Source organism: Phaseolus vulgaris, chromosome 9 (genome assembly GCF_051622355.1).
Source record: "Phaseolus vulgaris cultivar YP4 chromosome 9, ASM5162235v1, whole genome shotgun sequence".
NCBI classification, from domain to species: Eukaryota; Viridiplantae; Streptophyta; class Magnoliopsida; order Fabales; family Fabaceae; genus Phaseolus; species Phaseolus vulgaris.
In genome coordinates this window covers 26,631,255-26,654,353 of record NC_143506.1, presented here as the reverse complement: position 1 = coordinate 26,654,353, position 23,099 = coordinate 26,631,255, and the positions used below count along the sequence as shown (strand labels likewise).

The 23,099-nt window shown below is 32.2% G+C and overlaps 3 protein-coding genes across 6 annotated transcripts; all 3 read right to left on the bottom strand.

Annotated features, from left to right (window-relative positions):
* Positions 1–1,253: 1,253 nt before the first annotated feature.
* LOC137823038 (palmitoyl-acyl carrier protein thioesterase, chloroplastic) lies at positions 1,254–3,696 on the bottom strand. The gene is made up of 6 exons (XM_068628142.2): positions 2,922–3,696; positions 2,553–2,686; positions 2,329–2,442; positions 2,054–2,231; positions 1,869–1,937; positions 1,254–1,723 (listed from the first exon to the last, which is right to left on the bottom strand). The coding sequence occupies exons 1-6, from the start codon at positions 3,306–3,308 to the stop codon at positions 1,475–1,477; spliced, it is 1,131 nt and encodes a 376-aa protein (XP_068484243.1). The 5' UTR covers positions 3,309–3,696; the 3' UTR covers positions 1,254–1,474.
* Positions 3,697–6,813: 3,117 nt separating this feature from the next.
* LOC137821344 (dual specificity protein phosphatase PHS1) lies at positions 6,814–13,511 on the bottom strand. Of its 4 annotated transcripts, none has more exons than XR_016515681.1 (11): positions 13,230–13,477; positions 12,985–13,056; positions 12,788–12,921; positions 12,292–12,484; positions 11,792–11,968; positions 11,528–11,688; positions 9,962–11,042; positions 9,261–9,407; positions 8,939–9,166; positions 7,553–7,710; positions 6,814–7,409 (listed from the first exon to the last, which is right to left on the bottom strand). XR_016515681.1 is itself a non-coding variant. In XM_068625893.2 (11 exons), the coding sequence occupies exons 1-11, from the start codon at positions 13,293–13,295 to the stop codon at positions 7,049–7,051; spliced, it is 2,766 nt and encodes a 921-aa protein (XP_068481994.1). In that variant the 5' UTR covers positions 13,296–13,511; the 3' UTR covers positions 6,814–7,048. The 4 variants fall into 4 exon arrangements, 3 of the variants coding, with proteins under 3 accessions (XP_068481994.1, XP_090151641.1, XP_090151640.1); XM_068625893.2 differs by having other exon boundaries at positions 9,974–11,042; positions 13,230–13,511; XM_090295515.1 differs by having other exon boundaries at positions 9,974–11,053; positions 13,230–13,354.
* A 5,567-nt stretch (positions 13,512–19,078) lies between these two features.
* On the bottom strand, positions 19,079–22,753 carry LOC137823053 (serine carboxypeptidase-like 45). The gene is made up of 10 exons (XM_068628166.1): positions 22,108–22,753; positions 21,869–21,970; positions 21,656–21,751; positions 21,219–21,311; positions 21,051–21,130; positions 20,652–20,939; positions 20,449–20,573; positions 20,199–20,291; positions 19,963–20,080; positions 19,079–19,507 (listed from the first exon to the last, which is right to left on the bottom strand). The coding sequence occupies exons 1-10, from the start codon at positions 22,364–22,366 to the stop codon at positions 19,358–19,360; spliced, it is 1,404 nt and encodes a 467-aa protein (XP_068484267.1). The 5' UTR covers positions 22,367–22,753; the 3' UTR covers positions 19,079–19,357.
* Between the last annotated feature and the right edge of the window lie 346 nt (positions 22,754–23,099).

Sequence of the window (23,099 nt, the reverse complement as noted above, 5' to 3'; positions counted from 1 at the left end):
ATTTCATCTCATTTTTCTTTTCTACTCCTGGGTTTTACATGCCTTTCAGGTTAGTTTTCTATGTATTTTACACATTATGCATGCCATTTTAAAAAGCTTTCATATTAAAACCGTTGTATTTAAGATAGATATTTTTTTTTTGTCGTGAATGATTCATTTGGTTGAGTTCTATGCACGATTAATATGTTAGTTTTGAACTTCATTTGTTCTTGGGTAACTAAATCTGAAGTTTTTTTTTTTTATTATTCTTTTGGACGTTTACTATATGAGAAAATGATAGAAGACATCTTTAATTTAATTCTCATGAGTTGTTTGTCGTTTCTTTTGGAATATTTATTTTTATTAATATGTAGCATTACTTGTCCTTTCCTTTTGAGTAATACTTCATGCACATATATATTCATTTTAGGCTTTGGGATTCTATAGAATTCGAATTGAGGACCTAAAACAATACATGAACAAACTGGTTGAACTAAAATCAATATATTTCATAAAAACATAAATATATAAATAATGTATTAATTAAAATAAGTAGTTACTTTTAACTAATAAAAAACTATATAATCTACTTAGAATATTTTTAATTGCTTATTTTTATCAAAAATAATGAAAATTAATTATTGGAATCTCTTTTATATTAGTATATCTCTCCTCTATATTCGAGAGGCTTTGATGACATTTTTAAGAGGTGAAAAGAAATTTTAATTCTAATGTGAAAAAAAGAAGAAGAAATAAAAGTGAAATTCATTAAAACATTGAAGATATGTATGATAAAAAAAACTTGAGGTAGCTTATAAACCTGTAAAATAAAACCAATTTATCAATTTTTTATTTGATCAAACAAACTCATAAATTATTCAAATGAACTAAAGTAGTTTAAATATCATTACAAACATACTCAAACATCAAAGACTTTGTATGAAAAGAGTATCTTCTTGAATAGCTGAAAGATTGAAACAAGTGCTTTTGATTGATCAACAACTCCTTTTATTGAAGCTTAGATCTCCTGCATAATTTGGTGAGAGGTTCATCCAACCTAATAAACTAAATTAACGCAAAAGAAAAATAGATGCATAATTCGCAATATCAATTAAAAAGTAACATATCACGAATACTGATTTATTGATGAGTAGCGAATCCATGAATTTTAATATTAATATTTAATCCCTAAGCAGAAAAATTATTGTTGCATGTAAATATTTGTGGTTGAATTATATCAGGTGTTAGCAGCATTAGGCAATTAGGCAATTAACTCAGCCGTTATTATAAAAAATGCTTTTATTTATAATAAATTTCTGAATAATTAGCAATCTATAGTTCTCCTCACAGAAAGAATTTACAAAAAAGGATTAAGGACAAATGTAATGAATGTAGAACGTAAAGGATCCTAGAAAGGAAAACCAGAAGAGCGAAAAGCTAAAAGGAGTACAAGATAAGATCCATAGATACTCTGTTTTTTTGTCAGTGTTACGTATCACTGTTGGTTTTGCTTGAAATTCCACTCAGTTCTGGCTCGAACAACGTCTGCTTTATCATGTTGCAGACGAAGCAAGTGTGTGTATTGCAGGTCCGGTTTTCTGTTCTTGGAATTATTATTGGACTCAAAAACTCTTTCTGTTGGAGACGTCATTGATTCCACAATATTTGATTGTGTGCATTCACGTCGATACTCCAAAGTCATGCTTGTCATATTATAATGCTCTAGAACTTCAATTGGCACACTCTGCAACAACAAAATCACATCAATACCAAGTCCAAATTTAATAATCACTGATGTTATAGTAAATGGAGTATTGCTATCTTTGCCACAAATACAGTAATTTGTTTTGCCATTTTCTTGCAACTTGTTCTCTGTCAACAATTCGTACCTCTAAAATCCATCCAATGTATTTCACATTGTTGACATGCTGGTTAGCGTCCATGTCATTCCACCTTGGCTGTATTACATGCAAAATGAAGGGTTTAATAACGTGATCTTAACCAGAAGACATCGTAATTGCTTTTTGAGAAAGCAAAGAAATGGTGATTGATAATAAAGAGATATGAAACTTACAGCCAACCCAGATCGGATTCTCTCAGCTGTGTCATCAGTGAGTTTGTCTATTCTCTCACAATCTACTTCTTCGGTAGGAACGGCAAGCCTGTTTAGGTAAAAAGGAACAAGCTCTTGTTTAACCTCTTCAGGGATCTTGGAAAGTCTTCTTGTTTGTCTATTCATGATCACCCATGTGCTGCACCAGAGAATTTTCTCATCATCATGTATTGAGAATTGAGAAAAACCTCGATGTCATTGTGATTAGAGTGTATGAAAAAGATGAAACTATGCACCTTGTGGCTCTTGTTATGATCTCTTTGGTGTAGTGATCCCTGATTATCCAATCTCTTCGCATTCCATTCTTTCCTGCTGCATCGACCCAAGTATCAACTTCAATTTCGTCTCCCCTGTCACGTATTCATGCTCTTGCTCTTAATTCTTTGAACCAAACAATCAAATACAAAGAGGTCACAAGTATTTCGTAAGGCAAAGGCTTGGAAAAGCATTATATTTTTACCATTTGTTATATTTCTGAACTTGAAGTTGAATACGAGTAACAACCCAAATGAGCTTTCGAAGGCTCATCTCGCGGGTTGCTCCAAATCCTTCTCCCCCAATCCCAGAGCTAGTGACATGATTTAAAGCAGTTTCCTGAAAATTAATTTTTATTGCTTTGTTTCAGTCACACTGTCATTCATTATCTATTTGAACTATTATTCATTCTATCTTCAACAAGGTACAGAAATTCAGAACATCACTATGTTGTCATACTGATAAAGATCACAACATACTTTTGTTCCATTCTATGGTGTAATCGTTGGACATCACTACCATGATAAATTTTGTTAGGCACATTATTAGAAAATGGTGGAATTGTGAGGCTAACCTGAAGAAAATTCATGAGTGTCTCCATGGTGGCAGTTTTATCTGGTCCAATTTCGTAAGACCTGATAACAAAAATTTGCCTAAATACAAACTTATCCTCCACAAACCTTCCACGCAAGCTGGTAACAATAGCTTCATCTGCTGCACTTTCTTTGGCGAACTTTCCTGCTTGTAGAGGAGCCTCTGCCACGTGTGTTCCATTCACATTTACTCTGTTGGCAGTGTCCATTTTTCGAGGACTTTCACTATAATTTGCGGTCACCGACAAGAATCTTCGTTTATTATTAAACACGTTAGTAATATTGCATGGAGCATAAAACCTCACATTCTTCTTAGAATCGTTTAAATTCCGTGGGAATTGTAAACGGATGTTGCTGATTGCGGCCATTGATCGATGTAAGGTGGTTGATGAAGGACTGAAATCAGCAACAACAAGCCTAGTGGAATTCAGAATAATGAAAAAGTAACGTTAGATATAAGTGTAGCCCAAGTTTGTTGGTGAAGGGGAAATGATTTCATTTGAAAAGGGTGTATAATTTGTAGGTGCAACTAATGGTGAATTATGGGAAAGGGGAAGCTTAATTAAGAAAGAAAAAGAAGGAGATTTTGTGTTTGTAACATAGGGATGTGAAAATCAATAACTTGAGAGAAAGATATCGGATTCGCAGCCCAACCACTTTCATTCGAGTGGGAGAAAATAAGGTGAGAAATCCATCGTTAACTTGCACGCAAAAAATAGAAGATACTAGAGGGGGTGTTGCCTATGTGCCATTCTAGCCATAAAAAATGGAGTGTTCCTCTAATGTTCATGCCCTTTTGAATAGGGCACCTCTAATTTATCTCTAAACAATGAAAAGTTGTTTAGAAGCCTAAGACTAAAGCAAAGGCCTTCAAATTTGGTATATCTTGTGTTGGTAAGCTATTTCCACACTTTCTTTTACGTCTACCTATTTGCGTGGTCAGAATAATACAATGTCAATTGCTTAATCGCCTAGAAAAAGTGCAAAATTACCGTGACCGATGTATATAAAAAATTGTACCTCAAATGGTTCAAAGGGTAAAACATATTTTTAAGGGGTCAAAATTTCTTTAATAGGAAAAGCAGAACTACACATAACGTGCACTTGAATGGGTAAAAGATATTTTTGAAGGGGCAAAAATTTACTTGAATAGGGAACCTGAAATTGTACTTTTAATCATCTTTTTCGCTTTGTAATTTTAGAAAATTGTTAATTAGTTTTTTTTACGATAATTGCTCGTTAACTTATCATATACTTTTGTTTTATTCTTTCACTAATTAATTAGTCAATCACATACTTTTATTTCTAGTTGTCCTAAAAGACATTAAGAAAAATATTAATCTGTAATTATCCTCGACATCCATATGTAATTAAAATAATAACGAATTTTAAAAAAAAAACTAACAATCATTTCACATATCGAAAAATTTATTTCAATAATTTACATGTAAATATCTGGATATATCTGGATGGTCTAAAATTTAAAACAAGAAAAAAATAAATCTCGTGTTATAACACAGAAAACAAAAATATATTTAACCCAAAAAAAATCATTCCTAAATTGATAAATCACGCCAAAATTTATAATTGGTCCAACGGAAATTTTAACCCATTTGCTACTTTAGCTCCACCGATTAGTTGCAGCACTATTATTATTGATCGATTAGTTACTAAAGATGACATTGAGTTATCAATGTGCAACAAATTAAAATTGTAATACAAATTCAATAGAAATTAAATGGTTTAAGGTGATAGTTAAAGAATTAAAACAAGTGCTTTTTTTAACCAGTGTGAAAACACCTTAATAAAATTGAAGAGTACATTTCTTCCCATCCCAATAAAAAATATTTTTTTTAATTGTTTAACCAATGTCCTAAGCACATGGACGAGCAGTTTGTCAAATAAAAAACACGAATTATTATAAAATTGGACGATAAATAGGTTTAACCATATATTTACCGGAGAATTTATCATAATCATCAATAAACCCAAGATACTAATATAAATAGAAGACAGCTTCATAAAATGATAAAACTAGATAGAGAGGATATGATGGCTTTAATAAGGGGGAGAAAATGAGTGTAAAGGATTTTGTTAGTAATGCAAAATGTCTATTTTTTAAAAGAAGTCATAGAATTAACAGAAATTTCAGACTTTTCAGTACAATGAATATGATTCAGTGAGTAATAAATAAAGGTTCTAAGATTTAATCCAAAATGTTTCACTGGGTGGAATAATTGTGATTTTATTATTATTATTAATAATATATACTGGATGATACTAATGTATATAAAACATGGTTTTTAAAACATTTTTAAGAGCAAATAATATTAAAAACATAATATTTTTTATATTGATTGATTTTTTACTATTGAGGCTACACCGACTTTTTCATAAATCCACCAATTCTCACTGTTTCAATTGAAAACAACATTACTCTTCATAATTCTATATAACTAAATTTTAGCAAATATTTTTTAAGTTTCTTCATTCATACAAACGTTCTCCCAATCATATCCAAACACCACATCTCAAGCTAAGAAAAGAGACATAGTAGAATATTTTCTTCCTCTTAACCTTGTAGAAACTTGTAAATAGTAGAATAGTTTCAATTTCAGGCCTTGTAAATAATAACTTAATAATAAAACTTGCAATTAAGTCAATATTTTATTATATTTTAATATTTATCACCAAGGTAATATTTTTTATTTTTTTTATTGATAATTTTATTTTTAGTTAAAATATTCAAATTCTATTTATTTATCATATATTATTTATTTTTTAAAGTCTATAAATAATATTTAAAAGATTTTGGGCTTAATTAAGTTTTAACTTAATATTTTCTATTGACTCCTTATTAAAAAAATTCATGTCACTGCGGATGTGTCTTCATATGAAAAATAAAATAATGGTTTACTTAAAAAATTAAGTCCCTCATATTTTCAATTGTGTATCGAATATTTCCGTTATATTGAGTGTCCAATTTTTTTTATATTTTTTAATTGAGTTTTTGTCGTCATAGTTTGTAATTTATAAAATGAAACTATGTCATTTTTTAGAAAAATAATTAGAATTTTAAAACTTTATTTTTCTTATTATCCAAAGTTGTAGTGTTCTCCTTTTGATATGTAAGATCAAACAATCAAGTCACTCCAACAGCAAAGACTCAATTGAAAAACATAAAGAATTTGAAACTTAATATAAAAATAATAAAGAATTTTTTTCATAAAGACTCAATTGAAGATAATTAAATTTATAAAAGACTTAAAACTTAGTTAAGTCGTTGTTTATTTTCCTTATGAAGATACGTAAACAATATGCAAAGTAACAACCCACTGCGTCACCCTAATTAACCGATAAAATCTAATGACAAAGACTCTTAGTTAAAAAAATATAAAAAATTTAGATAACGAAAATCTTTAGAAACAACTCAATTGAAAATATTTATATTTACGAGGGATTTAAAATTTAATCAAGATTTTATTATTCTTCTCCCAAATTTGATTATAAATTATTTGAGAGTTAAAGTTAGTTATTAACATTTGAAAATTGAGTTCAAAGTAAAATTTTGACACACTAATAAATATTTCTTTTTAAATTAATTTTTATTTATATATTTTTTATTTTCTCTCTTTTTTCTTTATTTTCTTCCTACTAATTACATACTTTAATAAAAATTTAGCTCTCTGGACTAGACTTAATTTTGGTGTTGGCCCACATTCATTTATAGTTCCGCTAATGGTAAAGATGGAAACTTTATGTACTAGGAGGAACAAATAAGCAAATCAAATATATATTTTCTGGATGAAACCATCCATAAAGTAGGACTCAGGACAACACAATTACAAAATGTAGGTAACATTTTCGCAAATGTAAGAAAGCTTATTCTTTAGACTAATTCTTTGCAAGAGGCCAAGATAAGCAAATTTGATATTTTTAACAAATTCTTTTTCATGTACACAAAAAAAAAAAGAATCCCCATTACCCAATTACATGAAATCACTAACTAAACTAATCCTATTTCCAAACCACTATTTCACTCACTCTTACTATTTCTAACATGAAATTAAATCTTGAATGAATGTTCAGTAATATTTGCATGCGCTATCTATGCATCAACCATAGAATGAGAGTGTCTTTGTGTGGGACTAACACTCCCACCACGGCTAATCTTCAAAGTTGTTAATGCCTTCTGGATCTCCATTGTCATGGCACTATCAACACTCCCTGATGACAACTTTTTGTGTGATTTCTGAAGGTGAAGTTTAAGTGAACTACTACTTAGTCCAGCATTCTTGCCACAGATGGGACAAATTTTCATCATTGGTTTCCGTTGCTGCCACTCCATTGAAACCTTGCCATGCAGTTTCTGGTCTAGTTCAAGTAAGATCTTTGCAAAACCATCGTTGGGCTGAGATCGACGATGAACTCGCTTTAGAGCATTCCATGCTTCTAACAAAGTGAATTTCCTACAACACAAAAGCCTTTTAGTTCCTAAATTGCCCTAAGTAGTAGTAGCAGTGATCATCTTCACTACCATGGAACACATAATTAAGAGTTGCATGTGTTCCGATTATCATACATAAGATTGTATTTTTATATTTTTACTTACTTCCTAAGCATCAGGAAAGCAAGGACCAGAGTGGCACTTCTGCTTTTCCCCTCAAAGCAATGAACTAAAACACTTTGACCAGCTTTCTCAACATAATCTATAAAATCACAAGCCTCTTCAAATATGCTGCTGATGTTAGAATCTTCATTGTCACACACCTGTTCAATGGGAGAATGAAGAGAGACAATGTGAAGAATTATTCCTGAACAGAACCTCATTTAAAAATGTAATTGATACCTATCTATCCAGGAAAAAAATAGTTATAGATACTCACAATTACATGCATAACTTAAACATCATATTGAATAGCAAATAAATTGCATGATTAAACGAGAAAATGAGAAGGCCTAGAAAATACTCTATCCGACCAAGAGATCAATTTTTCAAACCAATGAATCAAATAGCGTCCAAAAGGGAACTGTAGAAAAAAAAACGAGAAAAAGAGGGTGGAATCATATTATCAGAACAGAGAAAGATGTTTTATTTGTCTGATCATTTTATAACAATACAGCCATTGATTTATAGACTAGATTAGTCCCAAAGAGAATAAAATCTGCCACAATCGGGAAAAACTGGGAAGTAAAAAATAATATAACCTATCACCTAAATTATTTGACCCTGATTTAGATTAATTCAAATCAGATTCTGAATAGATTTATCACAATATTAAATCAAGACGTAAATTAAGAAATATTTGATAGAAATTAAGGAAAAACTTGTGAGAAACTTTAATTTGGTCACAGTATAAATGTTAAGGTAGAAAAAACTCTACTACTGAATTAATCTGTGAACCCAACCAAGCCATCTTGTTTGATGAGATAAGCTGCATCCATGAAGTGAAACCATTGGGGCATCAGAAACCAAATTTCCTGTAAAATCATTCATATATTAAAGTTGGAAACTATATTCTGGGTTCCATGGACTGCCAGTAGCACTACCCAACAGCTCAAGCATTTGGGGAGGGTTTGCCTAACTACCACGCCTGGCCAGAGGATTATCTGATATTTTGCTTGTGAGGATGCCCAGTTAAAGACCAAAAACAAGTTTTAGCATAAGCTAAGATAAAAAGTGTCTTGTCTACACTTGAAACACAGATATCTCAGGTAAGATTGTGTTGGGGATGGGGATGAAAAACATTAATGAGCATAATCTTAGCCTTTTGAATGAATGGAACATCAAATAGTAATTGGAAACTAATAAAGTTATTCCAGTAAGAAACAAATAAAAGTCTAAAGCTCTAATTCAATACAAAAACTGAATGAATCCTGCATAAAAATGCATGCATGATTAATACAAATGCAGAGTAGGACATTAGGCATGAAATCAATTGATTCTTACACAAACTAAACCTCATATAATGGTAAAAAATAGATCAGTACAACTTACAGAGAAATTTTTGTATGTGAATAGATCAGGAAACTGAGAATCTGATTGGCCAATTTCATTTGTACACAAACATAAAATATGTGTAATTCCCAAGCGTTGCAGTGTGTATGTAGATCTTGCAGCTAGTGCTCCACCAATAAACAGACTATTTGTAACAGCAGATGGTCTCTCTGTATTTGCAGCCTCAGATATCAATGCAATCCTCTCAAGAATATGCTCGAGTCTGACCTGAAGGTCAATGGGGTAATCGCTTTATTCATGTATCCTCCATAGGTGAAATTAATCCAACATATTAGTTCTCAATACTATTATAAATTGATACCTTGAGTTCATATGCATCAACAACAGTGTTGTTATCACTACCCTCAAAAAATCCTGTATTAAAATTGTTGTCCAAGCATAACTTGACTGCATCATTTTTAAGCATTTCATTCCACTGTTCCAATTCTTTATTAGATTCTGAGTCAACCTAGAAATCAGGATAAAGTATAAGACATATGATAAAAGGGAACATGTAATAAAATGCAGTTTTACTTGTCAAAGACAGACCTAGTGACAATACTTCTATATCTTTTTTTGTCAATCACCTCGAGATACATGAATGATTGTGTATGACATTTGCACATGCAGGTCACAGGAAAACGAAACTACTAGAAAACAATTTATTTGGAAGAAACCAAAATTTTAAATGTACGGCTGATTTAGGAACTCGTCTATGTCACACAATGTAATGTAACTACTTCAATTATAGCAACAAGAGCAAAAGGTCAGAGTAACCTGTTTTCCAAAATAAAATAACTGAAACTTACTAGTCAAATTTCATGCTCTCATTCTCAAAACAACAAGAGTACATCCTGGTTGGTCTTAAATACTGTTCACATAAATTTATTTTGTGTAAATAGAGCAAAAAATTACTTTTACTTTGCATAACAATCAATATGCCAATGTCTGATTAATTATGATCCAGAAAAAAGACAGGATTACAGAACCAAAACAATGAATCAAGAAACAAGATCATGTTACCTAGAGACCAACCTTGGCAAACTTATGTAAGTCACGAAGCTTAGTTGTCAAGCGCAGACCACGAAGTGACTCCGCGCTTCCTTTAGAGTGCTTTCCATGCCAACCTTCTCTTGACGCAGGAGAGGCAGAGTCACAGCAATCTCTAATGCTTGAAGATGTTGATGCCCTTGGAGCAGTTCTCTGTGATTCTGGATCACTCCAATCTTGATGAATATCATTAGAATGTTTCTCTTTAATATATGGGGAAAGACAACTGCCTGAAAAAGCTGGTGAAGGTAAGTCATGAACCACTGCATCCTCCTTTTCAGACTCTCCAGATGATATTTTGCCTACAGCATTCATAAATACCCTTAACAAATTATCAAGTTTTTGATGAAGTGTGAGTAGGAATATATGGAATCCCTGCATGTCCATGAGAGCAGCACGAAAACCATTACGGAACTCGTGAACTACTGATGCATCATCTATGTAAACATCTGTTGTTGTGTTAGTCTCTTCTAGATGAGGACATCCTAACCTTCCTCCAGTTATATCATGTAATAGGTTAGAGGAAAACTCAGAGCTATTAAGAAGTAACTCGACCAACTTAGGATAATTAACCTGGTCATCTGCACGTTTTCCAGCAGGGGGTCGACGGGGTACGCCAGAATCAATTGCCACAATGTTAAAGTCAGTTGTCATTGATTCTCCTGATGTTTGAATTTTCAAGTTCAAGTTATGGGTTATTGAGGTGTATTTGATGTCAGAAAGACCAGAGTATTGTGATACATTCATTCTACTATCAACTGATGTTGACCTTTTGTCTTTTTGAAGTGCCCTACTCACCCTTGGTCCGCATCGGGTCACCGCAGAATTAAAGGTTTCTCCTATTGTATCCACACTTGCAGAGATTACTTTTTCAGTCAATAACAAATTTGCAGAGTTCCCACGCCATCTAAGCTGCCGGCAAGGGAGCCTATCTTCATTTCTGATGACAAGATCCAGCATCAGTACTCTGCCAAGAGCTGCTGATGTTCGTTCTGCATATTCCTGTGACTCAAATGCTCTAGAGCTTTCAAGCAAGGGTGAACCATGCACATAACTGCAATAAGACTATTAAAAATTTAGAATAAATGATTAAAAGTAGTCATCTTGCAGCAGAAGAATAGCCGAGTGATTTTGCACCAAATAATTACCATGTTGATTGCTTTAATTGTGTTTCTGGAAAATAGAAAATATTGAAACTGGATTTGATTTAACTTAGAAATGGAATAAAAAAACTATCATACTACTCCAACTTCCACTAAATTGCCCACAACCACACGTGGAGAAGGACACAAAATAGTTAGTTATCTTGCTAATTACCAAAAACTGTCATTGTAATATTGAAATTTATATGAAAATGTCATCTGTTGGATGGTTGCATTAACTCAGACGTAAGATGATAACATTGCATGCCACTATTTGGAATTATTACATCAGGCCCAATCATGAAAACTCTAGGAAAGAAATATAACAGGGCAAGCAAGATATCTCCTGCTGCAATGGTATAAACCTTATCATATTAACACTAGATTTGAATCATACCTCATAAACATGAGACATCGGCTAAGATCAAGTGCTTCCAGAAGTTCTGTGCATGTCAGTTCACCAATTTCATCACCTGCAGAACCTGCCGCATCTCTTGCTTTTTCTGTAGCTTCCTTTATTTGTATCCACTCTAAACTGGTATTGTGGATGACTCTAGCCTTGAATTCCAAATAGAAGTAAAGGATGAATATGGTAAAAATATAGTGTGATTTCCTAAGCCAGTAAATCTGGAGGATAATTAGATAAAAGAGAGAGAATAACCTGAGGAGTTTGGATTCCCAACCACTTGGCAAATTCATAACCAAGACGTTCGGATTGTGTTGCCATTCTTGAAGATGATATCTTTATAACAGCTGTTTCTTGTTTTGGACAAGCATCACCACTCCCACAACCACTGAAAAAGGCAAAGAAGACTACCCCTCCAGAATTTACTGTTACCTATGTGCACACAAAACTGATAAGAAAGTGAGGCACAATTAAAGAAAGAAAGCTGTGTATTTCAAAAGAAAAAACAAAATCACAAACAATTTAACATAACATTGATTTCTTTAAGCCCCACACACCTGGCAAATAATATATTGGTTTTTGTAAAGATTGGAAAAAAAGCTGACGATTATCAACATGCTCGAGTAAAGATGACATGTTTTTTTTATCTGTATATCTAACTCTATGGAACTTATAGACTGAAGCTATTAGCATATTGACACAACTTCAAAAACCCTTAACTTATTTGTGCCAGTAAGTAAAAATAAATAAAAGACCTCAAGAGCTCGGTTCATTTCATCCTCAGAATGTTCATTGCTGCTAGTATGTTCAGTGTGGTGAAGCGAAGAGAGTCTGTCCCAAGAAAATGAACTCGATTCAATGTCCAACACTTCAGCTTTACCAAGTCTCTCCCACAAACTAGTTTCTGATTGCTGGTCATTTTTCACATCCTCTATAGATTCTCCTGGGCTGAACATAAATTAAGTCATCTTTAGCAACCACTTCAGATAAAAACTAAATTCATAACCAAAAAGGAATCTCCTCCAACACGCCCCCTTCACTTCTAAAAAAGCAAAAAAAAAAAAAAAAACTAAAGCGTGGCTAGTTTGAGAAAACATTTTCTACTTTTACTTTTAATAAATAATCACAAACTGATTGGCTGCTTCCTATACAATTTCTTTCACTTAGCATGGTCCTATTACGTACATGCTCAATGGCAATGATGAAAAATGGTAGAAATGCAATTGAAGGAGAAGAAATAGTAGTAGAAACCTGGAAGGCATGGTGGAAGAACGGTGAGGGAAGCCAGAAGTGCGATAATTGGAAGTGCGTTTACGAACTAATTGGAGCCATTGCGTAAACATAGACGCAGGCCCTGCAGTGATGTCTCCCAACATGTACAAAACCTGCATTCACCGAACAAGTTTCAAGCTTTTTTATTACAGAGAGAACCCAATTACCAAATATACCTTGGAAGTGACGCTGAGAGTGAAAGGGGCCTCAGCCTCCTCCTTTACCACTTCACCTTTACCCTGCAATTCCTACTCCCACACGCAAATTTCAAAACATCACGTTACATGGGTTAGGACTAGGAGTGAAGTTTGAAGATCACACACACTCGATGCAAACACGATCTAGATTAACACCAGTTTCCCTTTTGGGTTTATATAAAGTAAAGTAAACGGGAAGTGAAAAGAGAAAAATGGGTATACACCTGGTTTGGGTTTTGCAAAGAGTTGGTGAATGCCCCGGGATCCTGCTTTTGCTGCTCTTTTGCCATCTTCTTTGCTATAAAAAATTATTTGGGTTTCTGAAAGAGTGAGAAAACTGCTCCACACTGCTTTTTACAAGAATGGAGGGAAAACCGTGCCTTGGTGTACACAGAGGTTAAGGTCATCAATAATAATTGGTTGAGTACAGAAACATTTTCAGTAACGTTCTAAAATACTTTTTAAAACATGTGGATCTTAGATTTAAGATTCTAAATCTTAAATACAACTTTTGAGTCTTCCCACAGAGGGTCTTGTAAAATTTTGTATTGAATAAAATTGGTAAGGTCTTATCAAGGATTAAATTCATTTAAAAGTCACGTACGAAGATTATATTACAAATGGTCTAATAAAAAAATTTATAATTAGTGAAATTATAAATAGAAATAGAAATTTTCAACCTATTCATAAATAAGATAAAATAAAAATGGGATCTCCCTATCTACGTAGGGAAACTCGGATTCTTCAATCATGGTTTTTTTCTAATGTAATTCTTTTACGAATATCCCAAAATGGGAAGGAAAATTTTTGAAAAATGAGTACATCGTCAGTATGAAATAGTTATTTGAACACTAAAATTGTCAATTACTATTCTTTAAACACTAAATCTAACTTCTTTAACAACTTTTCATTTATCACTCTATCAAGAACTTTTCACTTCTCTTTTATAATTGTGATTCTTTAAACTTGTGAGTTGTAATATTAATTTATCTCAAGTGTCACTCATTTTTTCACATTCTTTTCTCTTGGAGATATGTTTCCATTTTCACTTTTTTTTCTTTTCTCTTTTATGTAGATATACTCTTATTTTTTTTTTCTTTTTTTTTTCTAATTATTCCATCTTCTTTACATGCATTACCATTTTGTATATAGGTTCAAAATCAACTCACAACTATGGCAACAATAGGAGAACTCAAACTCACATTGCAACATCTAACTAGTAAATGTGTATTCGAAAACCTAAAATTATAAAGTAAGCAAAAAATGAAACTTAAAATCCTAAAATAAACAAAAGTGTCCAAAATGATGGTAAAATACTTCCTTCTTTCTTTTTTTTTCTTTTTTTTACCAATCTTGTATTTTTATTATTAATAATTTGACATAAAATGCATAATTTGTATTGGATTAATCCATAGGAAAATCGTTGTTGTCATCAAGTGCATAAAGTTTAGTCCATTGGTTATGCATAATTGTATTGGATTAATCTAGAGGGAAATCGTTGTCGTCATCAAGCACATGAAAGTTTGGTCTTTTAGTTAAATTGGTTACTCTTCTCCATATCCCCTCACTCTGAACAAGTAAGTTTATCAAAAAAAATTCATAAGACACTACAATTGTAAACCTAACTACATTTTACACATTTCTGATTTGTTCCCAAGCTCATTGGATACAAATGTGTTTTTTTTTCCTTTGTGGCTCTTTTATGTAAAGAAAATGGTTGATGATGCATTAATATATTAGCTCGGATGTAACATTAATGGTGACACTAACCGTTATTAAAATAAATAAAAATAAGTTGTGGGTGTTTAAACTTAATGTAATTACATCTCAAAACAACAAAATATAAAATATTAAGGAATAAAAACAACATTTAGTCTTATTTTTATTACTCAAAAGTAATTTATAGTTTTGAAAGCTTTTATAATTATGGAAAATATTTATTCTGAAACATGATGTCAAAAACTAAGACTATGATCTAATCACTTGTTAAAGTAAACATGAACATATGTTAGTAAAATATTTAACTGACTTATGTAATTTAAGTTGTCGTGACCTTGAGATTTTACTTTAAGTCTTTTGCTTTCTCGATGTATTGTCTTAAGTCAAATATGCATAAGGTATTCTTTTTCAAACAAAAGAATTACAATATGATCTTTAGTCTAAATGAATAAGAAGATATCTGAGAAGTCAAGTGCGACCGACATGACATATCTCATGTTTGTTTCACAAATCAAATAGTCTTCTTACCATTGTTATCAAATGATAAATTAAGAAAAAAATTTTAAAAATTAAATAAATCACAATTCAACCATTCTTTATGATTTTCCTATTTTTCACAAAATCCTTGTTGCTCATTATGTCCTCCTGCAACCATCCACATTAATTTTAGTGATAACTGGTTCACTATCCTTTCTACTCTAGCTTCAACTTAATGTGTTCCAACTCTAGTCTTATACATGTCTTTGTCAAATGTTAAATGATTCCATTAGCTAACAAATTAAAAAAAATTATATGTTTTGGAATGCACAATTTGAAATATATTATTATAATGCTTGAATGTATTAATACATTCTAGATTGTAGATTTTGGAATATATTTTCATATCCATAAATACATTTCAAATTGAACAATCTAGAAAAAAAACCATCAAATATGTTCCATATTGTACAATTTGGACACTTTCCAAATCAACCATTATGGAGTAACACAACTGATTGAACCTATTCAACGGGGATGGTAATGTGATAGAGTCGATGATAACTCTTAAGAAGATGATGGTGTTCTGACATGTACTCTCACACGTAAGCTCAAGTAAAGGGTGCACAAGCGGAGAAAGAAGAGAAGTGAGAGAGAGATGAAAGCTAAGGTTGGTTTATAACTTAAAGCGGGGTGGAAAATGAAGAGGCCTAGCAGGGGATAATATGGGGTATTTTGGTCTTCTACATATTCCTTTAGAGGTGAAGGTAGAAGATAAGGGGGGTGCAGAAATAAATGGTCGAACTTTAATGCATTGTTTGGATCCACTAATTGAATCTTGAAGTGGATGTGCGAACGGGTGGCTTGGATGTTTGGATCAATTGATGTGAAGGAGAGTGGGAGAGTCTTTTTTTTCTTTCTTCCCTCATATGCGAGGATGAGCGCGGATGAGAGGGTGCATACATGTATACCCATTCAAAGTTACTGTAATACCCTATTTCTTCCGGGGGGGAGGTGTGCATGTGAGAAGTTCTTAGATTTGTTGAAGGTTATGAGGTTGAGGAAGAGGAAGAAGAAAGCATAGGAAAAACCCTACACGTGTGTTAAATAAATATGCTTTGTTGTTGAACAAAATTAATTTTTTAAGCATATCTGTGAAGGGAGAATCGATTTTCATAGTAATTGTTATAACAGAGAGAATCTATTCTCATAGATGTTATAACGAAGAGAGAATCGATTTTGTTGTGTGTAATTGTTGATTTGCAAAATCGATTCTCAAGGAAGTTATTGTTAAGGCATAATCGATTCTCCATTATGGTGAAATCAATTTTCATGCCTCTAGAAGCAGAATTCATTCTTAATTAATAAGAATTAATTTTAATTAATAATAATTTTAATTATTATTATTATTAATTTTATTATATATATACACAATATATTCCATTATATATATAATATAATAAAAATAAAATAATTTTCAAAAATATTAAAAGAATATAAATAAAATTATTAAACATTACATAATAATAAAATAAAATTATAATAATAAAAAATATATACAATAATTATTATTATTTTCATAAATTATTATAAAATTATTACTATTATTTAAATTTAATGCAAAATTATTTTATATTTTATTTTTAAAATTATGAGTATTTCAATAATTTATTTCTATGTAACAATTTTCAATTTTTACACATATTCATTATTTTCCATCTAAAAATTATTATAATTATGAATATTATCATTTTATTTTTTAATTGAAACTGAAATCTAGATAAAATAACTCATATTTCATTATTCAAATATTTTAAAACACAAGGGTAAATTTGTAAACTTATACTTTTAAAAAAAATTATAATTCCTTTCCAACTATCATCACTCTTAAATTTTAATAAACCATCTTTACAAATCTACTCTAACATCCCTCAATCCAAATAATCTAACATATCCTCTTAAATTCTCACACATCTACTCCCTCAAATCCTCACAAATCTTCTTCTTAATTTAAACACATCCTAAATACCTAAATGCGGGAAGGTCGAGCAGTCACTATACCCATAAAAATATGAATTCAAAGTTCAATAGAACGTGTTATTTTCAATAAAATACTTTAATTTTAATTTTAAATATAATAATATGACATACTAAGTAGTATCATAAAAAAATTGAAGTTAACTCATTTATTTATTCTTATTCTAATTTTGAATTTTAAAATGTAAATAGGATTATTTTATCAATATATTTTAAATCATCAGATACCTGAAGACTTAGGAATATCGGTTTAATAAAACCTTTTCAAAAAATTTATTTATTTCAAGTGAGTTCTACTTTTTAAAATTTCATGGCAAGTTTTTTTTTTTAAGTGTTAAAATTTGACAAGATCCAGACTTCTATAGTTTTTATTTTTACCTTAATTTTTTACTACTTAAAAACTTAATTAATTTCTTTTATTCTTAAAGCATAAGACCTGTATTATAATAAAATTCAGAATCTTAAGTTTAAGACATTCACCATATCAAATCAATGTATTTTAATAAGGTTTATTTTATAAGACATTAACCATAAATTTGAAAGTAACATCACTAGATCAGAGATGATAGACAACAAAGGAAAAAAAGGGAGGAGATTACTCTCTTTCATCACTTTCTTTACACATGAAATTTCTGGAGAAATCGAAGGTGGAAGAGGAGGTTTAGGTCTCTATGCTAATTTTTTATGTCTAAAGTTGATGATTCTAATGCTCTATTCTGAACAATTTAGGTTCTATGTTGTTCTGTTATTTGAAAATTCTTTTTATGATTGTTTGAAATCACCATTTTTAATCCCTGTATAACTAATTAGAAACGTAGAGATTTGTAAAATAAGTTTTATCTCTCATGATTCATGTACACATCAAGAAAAATGTACCCTGGTGACCAACTACACCACGAAATCTTGAATTAGTTCCACTCTGGAATTAATCAAAAGCAAAAAATGGGTGGTGTGCTGGAGTAGTGGTGTGAGTTCAAGCGAATTCAGTGCTATTACTCAAAACCTGGCATCTTAAAATTTGTGCCTTTTGAAGGATGATGAGTGGCTGCTAATCTAATCCAAACCAGTGAAATTACAAAAGCACTTCTATGCCCTTTGTTTTTTACAACTTTTGTGCATGTTTTACACTGTTCTTTAGAATATGAGCAGTGATGCAGAGAGGACAAATGGGATCAGAATCCACCTTTCTGAACAAAAGGTTGTTCCCGTTGGCTAAGATTAGTACTTAAGTACAAGTTCTGCTGTAGAGATGGTTTTTTGTCTTCTCCTGAACAGGAATCATCTAGTTGACGTCATTCATCACATGTAATTTCTTACACACATATATAGCAGTTTTCAAAAGCCAATAATGTCCATGGAGAAAAGACCAATGTGTGAGAGAGCATGTAGATCACTGTCTAAGCTCTTCTTACAAATAACAGTGAGTGAATAGTACTTAAAATTTAACTGTGATATTCTTATTCATCCCATAAAGAAACTGCACATGGACACTGCATCAATACACTTCACTGATTTTCCAAGTAACAATTTTGTTGATATGTGCTTTTCCCAAATGGCTTTAGTTGCCGTAAATTGAGGAGGGCGAAGGTAAATATAATTGATTTTTAAATAAAGAAATTAAATTTTGCACAACTTTTGGTATGGTCAAAAGATAAAACAAAGAGGTATGCGATAAGATGAATGCATTTGAGATATAAAGAGAAAAAGTAGTGTGTAGAAGAGTGACATATAATACATCATATTGACACAAGAAATGCGACATTACTGGTGTTCGAATGCAGGGGCTTAAATTACATAACAGGATGGTCCACTAGAAATTTATAACAAGAATGCACCAGTATTTTCTCACAACATTTTTACAGAATCTCTTCAATCCAAAGGTCAGTTACAGTTGACAAGGGTCAATTACAGTTGACAGCTCAAGAACAAGCAAGAACCCAAAAACTCACATGCAAAGGTTGAAAACCCAAAAGAAAAAAAGATACTTTTCCCCACTTTTCTTATCACATTCTGCACAAATAATAGTACATTTCTTTGCTAATAATATGGTACTTAAAGACCATGCTTACTTAATACTTACAAGCTAAACTACATATGAAAACACAAAGGAAAGGGTGTGTCAGAAGACTTCAGGTAAAGATATGCCTTTCAAGAATGACTTGAATAGTACAAGTGATCTTCGAGGTTGTGAGAAAGGAACTTCATGGGAGGCACCTCTGACAGTCGCAAATGAGAGGGTATTGCCATGAACTTGAGTCCACCCACCAACCTAAGTTTCATTAACTGGGATTAGTTTCTGATGGTACATACAATTTGGTATTATTGATAAAAAAGTGGAATGCTTTTTACTATTGTTGTGAATGCAGACATAATATGGTTCAAAGAAAAAAATCGACATATTGCATAATGGACAAAGCTATACTATTTTAATCACTAATCTGTCCACTCAAAGCTTCTGGCCTCTTATAAATAAATATTTTTTGCAATTGTTTTCTTACTAATTTAAACTAGTAAGATGTCAATCACACGGCATTTGACCTCAGTTGACTGATTTTCTTTTTCTTTTTGGAACAAAATATGCCAAGCATAACTAAATATATTTTTTAAAAAAGTAGCTTTTCTTAATTAAGAATAAAGCATAAGTTCCATAGAAATTAATTGGATTAAGGAGAAAAGAAAATGAACTGGGCCAAAAGCTACGTTCGAGTTAATATACATACATACCTGCTGACCTTCAAACCATACTCTGTAAGGGACTGTTGTATTCAGTCCTAATTGTCTTCCCAACTTCTGAACTAAGGTACGGCTTCCAGTCAGTGGAATTACTGAATCTTGATCTCCACTGTAACAAGAACAATGCACTTGGTCATTTTAATTAGCACTGAGAAACATATGTATGAGGCCTAAAGTTGAAGTGACCAAATAAATAAAAAGGAGAAGAAAAGGTTTTGGTAGGTTACCTGTAAATTAAGACCCTAACTCCAGCTTTTATCAGTGATCCAACAACAGGTAGTGTAGGCACTTCCAGGTTGAGCATATCATAGTTGAGTACGCTGGTACAACAAATGCAGTCAAGTGATTACATTGTTTACTGAAATCACAATCAGCAAAGACAGGCTAAGCTGATTATGACTTTTCATCCTTCAAGTTTCATTTATCAAGAAGAACTAAGAAAAGGCAAACACAAGACATCTAGTATGAAGGAATTACTTGCTGCAAACATCCCACTTCCGAACTCCAACGAGCTTTGCATGAAGTGCCTCTTGTACATCTCTCCGGTTTAAGTAGTTTGTAACCTTATCATCCACACAAACATCTATGCTCTCACTTGCTTCCTGCATGCCACGATTTAAGGCACCAATTTTAATGGAAAAGCCAAACTTGAGAAGTACTGATCTGAAGTAAAGACTCACTTGGGTTTTAGGAGAAATAACATTGGATTGTGATAGCACTGAGGAAATGCAAACATCAAGTGTGACATCATATTTGTCCACAAATTTACTTGTTTCTCTGCTCACTTGGCCCATAACCTTTGAACAAAGAGGCGAAATTGAGTCCCTGTAGTACTCACTCACGTACCTAGAATAGTTGCACACTGTGGTGAACATGTTGTAGGTTGAATCTGATATTAGCCCATGAGACCAGAAGAACTCAGCTCTTGAATTGAAGTCGGTGGCATATTCTAGAACTGGATTACCCAACTGCATTCAATACAAGAGAGCATTCGTTTCTTAATTTCCTTTTTGGTGTCAGCAAACACCAAATAGTAATATTTAAGAAAGATAGCTTAAACGTTGATTGATAACACTTACCGCAATGCCTTTCAGATTGAATATCTTTTTCTTTGTGTTCATTTTAATCATGAGCTTTGCAAGTTGAGGAACATAATGACCTGATACATGCAACTTTTTAAATGTGTAAGAACAAATAATTTCTGTAACCTGCTTTTGAAATGGAAATTCCAATAATGACAAGTTTACCTGCATAGCTTTCCCCCGTTAGAAACAAATCTCTGCTCCTGTATTGGGGGAACTTGTTGAACCAGCGTAGCAGGAATACAAGATTGTCCCTGGCTTAAGAAATCAAAAGAATTGCTTCAGATGACAAAATTTGCATGTAAACAATTCATTATTCAGGGACAGTGCAATCATACCGAATAAAAAGTATACTAATATACCTTCTTCTAATGCTGGCGTAGAGAATACGAGATGAAAGAATAATCATGTAAAGTGTCACGCAAAAGTTAGCATGAAATTTAACCATTGATCACTGTTTTGTCTCAACTTTTTAAAAGCCTAAGCAGCATACAAATGATGCGTGCCTTTTCCCATGGAAGATAGAATTTAAAGAAGCTTTCTAAAGAGAAAGGTTTTGTCCCAAAAGATTAAAAAAAGGGTCTAATATTAATGAAAAATACCTGTTGCCTCGTCATTCACTGTCATGTATGAGGAGCTACCTTTAGCATAGGAGAACCCCACTCCAACTGGTGTCTCTAAATACAGCATGTTTGCCTCTGCAGCACAAAAGTAACCCAATCAGTGGAAGAATGAAATGCAGGCCATTCTGGCAGATAGGTATAAAGGAATGTGCCTATAAAAAAAAGGTATAATGGAATGTAGGTAAAGAGTACCTTTGTTCCAACTATACTCATTTTTAATCAGAAATTCTCCATTTGGCCTGAAGGGTCCATTTTCTGAGAATGCTCCCACTCCCAGAGAAGAACAACCAGGTCCTGAATAACTAAATATTAGTCAAATTCAATAGTCCATGAATCCATGATGCTAATACTGCTTATGATAGCTTATTCTTATTTAATCCCAAGTCTAGAAAAAAATTTAATATCAGGTTTTGAAGCAAGAGATTGCGGACCTCCATTGAGCCACAGAACAAGAGGCTTTGAAGCTGGATCAGTTTCTGACTCAGCAAAATAGTAAAAGAGAGACTTGTGTTTCTTGTCATCCACTGTGACATATCCTGAGAACTGTTGAAAGCCTACGTAGGGTTGGCCAGGAAGCTCATCAATTCTGTCTGCATGAGAAGGGTGACAGAGCACCTCCAAGGAAAAACTCAGATAAAGGAGCACCACAGCCATTTCCATGGTGTTGGACTTCCATGTTGGCCACTTCATGGTTTCACAAACGGGAAGAGTAGGACTAACAAAGAGAAAGAGTGAAAGGTGCTGTATTTAAAGTGTCATCACCTAGTGTGAACACGAATAGCATTATGAGAAATGACAGTAAAACTGTAGAATTTAATTTACATAAAATCACAATCTATACTTTAAATTTCCGCCAATTCTGCTATAATCTTGAAATTAATGCTACTGTAAGCTGATTTAGTTTACAAAGATAATATTTTCTTTTTCTCTTCTTATTTTTTTTTTCTTTTATGATATCTGTAGAAACGTTTTTTCAATCAGATCTAAAATGAAAATTGACTTAGTGATTATACATTTTGTACTAACATATTACACAAAGGAGTTATAAAAAGTTAGAGTGATTATTCATAGTATGACATTGGAAGGACTATATATAAATGTATATAATGTATTCTTGACACTCGTGGCACGAATATTGCTTTAAGGGTGGGCCAGGAAGGTGGCTGGAAATTTTATCTGTTTCATTCTAATTATGATTACAAATTTAGCTTTTGAATGGCAGGCCTGAAAATGGTGTTGAAAGAGACGTGACAGAGGCAATGACCATGGTGTGCCGGGTCATTCCATATGCAGTGGCAAAAGGATAATTATGAAAAGAGTTTTCTGCCATCAATAGGAAATTAGTTATTGGAATATGGGCTCTGCCTTCAACAATATTCCTTCTTAAATATTACATTACATCGTTTAGATCGATCATCTTTAC

Bases quoted from the DNA above. Each gene is read 5' to 3' on its own strand.
- LOC137823038 (XM_068628142.2), bottom strand. From the start codon at position 3,308: ATGGCCGCAATCAGCAACATCCGTTTACAATTCCCACGGAATTTAAAC. The intron at 2,687-2,921 runs GTTAGCCTCACA...ATTAATTTTCAG, and splicing joins CACTCATGAATTTTCTTCAG to GAAACTGCTTTAAATCATGT. The intron at 1,938-2,053 runs GTAAGTTTCATA...CATGTAATACAG, and splicing joins GAATCCGATCTGGGTTGGCT to CCAAGGTGGAATGACATGGA.
- LOC137823053 (XM_068628166.1), bottom strand. From the start codon at position 22,366: ATGAAGTGGCCAACATGGAAGTCCAACACCATGGAAATGGCTGTGGTG. The intron at 21,752-21,868 runs GTACTCTTTACC...TTTGTGCTGCAG, and splicing joins TGAGTATAGTTGGAACAAAG to AGGCAAACATGCTGTATTTA. The intron at 20,940-21,050 runs GTAAGTGTTATC...TATTGAATGCAG, and splicing joins TCAATCTGAAAGGCATTGCG to TTGGGTAATCCAGTTCTAGA.
- LOC137821344 (XM_068625893.2), bottom strand. From the start codon at position 13,295: ATGGCAAAAGAGCAGCAAAAGCAGGATCCCGGGGCATTCACCAACTCT. The intron at 11,689-11,791 runs GTTATTCTCTCT...TTGGAATTCAAG, and splicing joins TGGGAATCCAAACTCCTCAG to GCTAGAGTCATCCACAATAC. The intron at 7,410-7,552 runs GTAAGTAAAAAT...TTTGTGTTGTAG, and splicing joins GCTTTCCTGATGCTTAGGAA to GAAATTCACTTTGTTAGAAG.